Raw genomic sequence first — 4,650 nt, 5'->3', positions numbered from 1 at the left:
GATTTCAATACTATAAATTTTGGGTTCCACATTTTCCCATCAGGGTTTTACATTGGATGTACAGCTAACACACATTATCCTCCATTCAAAAATCAGCAAAACTACAAAATTGTAATGCCAGAATAATAAAATAAATTACCTGCCAACAAGGGTGACTTTGGTTGTCCCATAGAAGTCATTCCAAGTCGTGTAGCACATGACATGAACCATCACTTTGACTGAAAGGCCAATTTTTATTTGACTTTTCTTGCTAGCCCCATGAAGCCACCATATCTCATGGTATAACTCTTCTTCCCTTATTTCCAGGAAATAAGGAATTGCTTTGCACAAATTTGTTTCTTATGAATTACAGTAACAGTTTTCTTGTCCCATATAGATTAGTCTCAATTTAAAAAAAAAAATCACGAACTTAAATGTCATCACTGGGAAAGATCAGTTGAAGCCTTCAATTACATTTTCAATATTTTTCTTGATGATGAAAACTTCCCTAACGGATGGTCCAAATCTGTGAGTAACCAATGTTTAGGCATGTGTTTATAAAAATAGTAGTACAATAAGTTAAAAACATTTCACAAAATCACACTCATGAAAATCAAACCCTTCCTTTCCTTCATTCTCATTAGGAAATACATGGAGGGTCCTCTTCTGCTTGCAGATTAAGGCTTCAGAAGCAGTTGTGCTTTCTTAACACTTATTCACTTGTGAACAACAAACTATAGACACAAATCTCTTAATTCATACCCTGAAACCCCCGGAAAGATAATTCTTTAGGCCATCCAGTCTACCAAACTTTTTTTTTTGAAAGGCTACCAAGCTTAATATAAGACTAAACCACTGGTTTTCTTCTTGTAAATATACCAATCAAACCAATTGTGTTTCGGCTTCTTTCTAAAGAAAATCAAAATCAAAAATCAAAAAGTCAAGCCAACTATGTTCTCAAATATTTTGCTAAGAAGTCCCCAACCATCAACAGAGTATGACAAAGATCAAAAACAACACTTACAAAAACCAAGGAGATGATTATCATACATAACTGGCAGAAATCAATATGGGGGGAGTGTAGTTATCTCAGCCCATTGGAGTAAAGTTGCAGGAAAGTTCAAACAATTTGAAGGAGAAAAATCAGAAGATCAAAAATGAGGGAAAATTTTATAATGTCTTAGCAATTACTATTGAAAAAGAAAACTATAGATGTATCAAAAACACAAAAGAGAGATGATAGTATGGCCGAAAAGTATGCACTCAGAGGAGATGTGTTCCAATGCACTACCCTAAATTTCCCCAAAAAGATAAAACTGCTATGGATTTTAAAGTAATCTCTTACTATTTATAGGTGAAAAAGGAAACAGACTTATATCATCTTCATAAAAAGGTACTGTGTAGCTGAAGTTTAACTTGGAAAAGTTAGCAGCGCTAACCTCAAACTCAGCAAACATCAAATGCAATAAGCTAAGCTAAAAGCTAACGGAAATTCAGTAGTTGAATAAAGAATTAAAATCATGTGGTCCATCAACATTTTACTGTTCTCCCTTTTGCCAGCCATGATTTGAACTTATGAAACCAACTGAGCAGCACAGGACATTTTTGTTACACTAGACACAAGAGCAAGCAATGGTGAATATGAGGCTAGTATGCCAATGCTGTCCTATTAAAGTGTAAGTGAGCCTTCAACGATATGGGGTAAGTCCTATTCATTTTGTCAGTATCTACAGAACAGTAAGACCATGCTGAAGATAATTGCTTTATATGAATGATAATAGGCAAATTTAGATGAATCCAGAAAGCTACTTAGATTATGGTTCTCAACTTCATTTCTCTTTAACTTGTTTCCTTGCTTCATGAATGTTGGTCGTAGACTATCTTGCATTTTCGGCAAACTGACATAAATTGACGAGGTAGTGGAGAAAAGAAATAAAATAAAAAAAGAGAATAAAAATACAAAGAAATACATAGATCGTACCACAACATTGTTGAAATGGGGCTTAATTTATATTCAATAAATATAGTTACAACAAATTTTGAAATAAAGAAATCTATAGATCCCTTATTGACACTATTTGAACTAGACATGTCAATGTACAAACATATCTAATTTAAAGTACAATAAGAAGGTTGAAAAATTGTCTGACCTTTACACTTCTCCAAACCACTGTTAACACTCCTGCACAACTGTTCATTATTATAGCTGATCAAGCAGATGAAAGCATCACAAGAACAAGGTCATCCATCAACAATGAATTGATCATCTTGATTATCTCCCTCAACCCTAGTATCTCCATGAACCATTCCATTCACATGGTGTAAATTCTGCATCATTTGCGAAAGATAATGGGTACTAGCACCAGTATGGTCAGAGAGCCCAGTAGGATGACCAGTCCACTGGGAAACAATCCCAAGCAACTGGCTGGTAAGGTTTTGCTGCTCATGAAGAATACGGGCCTGCATCTGACCCATTTCTGTCCTGTGCTGACTCAATATTCCATCAATCCTCTTATTCCATTCTGACCTCCGCCTATTAATCCTTTCCTCCCACTCCCTCTCCTGAATCAACTCTTCATCTCTTCTTCTTCTTTCCCTCTCTTCGCTCTCCTTCTCCATAGATTCCCATTCCTGTATCCTCTGCCTCCTTAAATGCTCCTTAGCTTTATCCCTCTCTTCCCTCTCCTTCTCCCTCTCTTCCAACTTCCTTTGCCATTCCTGCTCAAGTTTTATCCGAAAATTTTCCCTCCTCTGCCTCTCCCTTTCTCTCTCCGCTTCACGTTGCTCAAAGCGAGCCTCCATTTCCTTCAACTGTCCCAACTGATTTGCAAGAAATCCCAATGTCTTCTTCTCCAACCCCTTCAACAACTTCCTCTTCTTCTTCAAGTTAGACCCATTATGCTCTCCTTCATCATATGTGAACCCATTATCCCCATCCTCCCTAACCCTTTCATGATGACCATTAAAATTATCCTCCCCCTCATCACCATCATAGTCAAAACCCAAACCCATCATCCCATTCTCTCCACCATCAATTGTGGTAAAATCCCCATCTCCTGAATGACCCATTTGCCCAAAATCCGCAATCTCCATCCCCGTACCCACCCCCACAAACCCACCACCATTTTCCCTATCCTCATTAACAACTGCCATTAAATCACTGCCATTACTAATATTACTATTATAAGATGCCGGTACATCTCCAAAAACCTCCTTATACCTTAAAAAGTTAGACCAATGAGTAAGGCCCTCAGCCCAATCGAACTCATCCCCGTTACACTCCCCACCAACTGAATTGTCCACAGACAATTCAGGTTTCTTGATCTTCTGTTTAACTAACAAATACTGGTGCCTCATATTCTGCACCTTGGTGGAAACATCCTTCCATGACCAGTGCCAAGGAAACGCGATAGAATCGCGAACATAGTGCATGGAATTCACATACAGAGCAATTGGTTTATACTTCTTCTCGCGGGTTTTCATCTTCGCGAGCGTCCCATCAGCGACCATCTCACCATACTTGTTTATTAGGGTTTTCTCTTCAGCCTCAGTCCATTTCTTTCTTCTTGAAGTCACCATTGTTTTACAATCCCAATACTTGCACAAATAAAATAACAAATACCAACTTCTTCTTTGAAAATAATTTCAATATTATTATTTCTATTATTATTATTAATATCACATACTAAGTTATATGGCATCGAAGAGAAACTCAGAACCCGAAAACAGACCGAACCCAGATCGGAAAAGCATCAAAATTGATAAACAAAAGAAAGTAAAAATCCTTACCTTGACCTTGAGATTTACAGACCGTTATGAAAATTCAAGCTTCGATGGAATTTTTGGTTTGTTGAGCACTTGTTGGAGGTAGATTTTCTGGGGGAAATTAGATGAGAAAGTGAGAGAATCTAAGAGAAAATGATACCCGGGTAGTTCAGTTAAAGTGAATTCGAACAGTGTTTTCCTCTTTTTGTTACAAAAGTAGGCTAAAACGCAGCGTTTTATTTTCCGCCGTTAAAGAGCGTGTGGGTGAAACTAAAAAGGTGGCAGAAAATAATTGGGTAACGGGCAGTTGGGGTTCTTTGCCTTGTAATCTGGCGACTTGTGTGGTTAGCGCAGAGAATAAAATTGATCATTGCTCACGGTACACGTGGACTTGTTCGAGTGGAGGCAAAAGTTAAAAGCGTGTACATAGAGCTCCTTTGACTTTTTTCTAACTTTTGACATCATCAAGATTAATGTCTTCACCCATTCTCTCTTTTTTTTTTTTTTGGTTTAATTCAAATCAGAGTGGAGATTACCACTAGCCCTAAAGGTACGTGGCACAATCTCGCATTTTCTGCTTCTATAATTTTTTAATATATGAAAAAAAAAGTAAAAACAAAATCAGAAAAAAATAGAGAATAGATTATATATAGAGAGGGAGTACTTTTTTACTAAAGATGCACACAAAAACATAAAAAACACAAATTTTAATATATTAAAAATTATATCTTTTTGTCTATTAATATATTGGAATATGTGTTTTTATATATGTTAATGACATATTCACTTCATTAAAATAAAAATATCATCATTGCTCATAAACAAAGAAAAAGTTAAATGTAGTTTGCTGGTGACAACTCTTCAATGATTAAGACAGTCAACGAACATTTAGTAAGAAAGAGGCTT

General features: G+C 36.5%; 1 protein-coding gene across 1 annotated transcript; it reads right to left on the bottom strand.

Moving 5' to 3' along the window:
* Nucleotides 1–1,967: 1,967 nt before the first annotated feature.
* Nucleotides 1,968–3,930, bottom strand: LOC102626145 (uncharacterized). The gene is made up of 2 exons (XM_006489795.4): nt 3,769–3,930; nt 1,968–3,576 (listed from the first exon to the last, which is right to left on the bottom strand). Exon 2 carries the CDS (start codon nt 3,556–3,558, stop codon nt 2,221–2,223), a length of 1,338 nt encoding a protein of 445 aa, XP_006489858.2. The 5' UTR covers nt 3,559–3,576; nt 3,769–3,930; the 3' UTR covers nt 1,968–2,220.
* Nucleotides 3,931–4,650: the final 720 nt, after the last annotated feature.

Source organism: Citrus sinensis, chromosome 9 (genome assembly GCF_022201045.2).
Source record: "Citrus sinensis cultivar Valencia sweet orange chromosome 9, DVS_A1.0, whole genome shotgun sequence".
In the NCBI taxonomy this organism is placed as follows: Eukaryota; Viridiplantae; Streptophyta; class Magnoliopsida; order Sapindales; family Rutaceae; genus Citrus; species Citrus sinensis.
The sequence above is the reverse complement of the archived record's forward strand: the minus strand, read 5'-3'. Positions and strand labels throughout refer to the sequence as shown.

Excerpts from the sequence above, each read along its gene's own strand:
- LOC102626145 (XM_006489795.4), bottom strand. The coding sequence starts at position 3,558 with ATGGTGACTTCAAGAAGAAAGAAATGGACTGAGGCTGAAGAGAAAACC.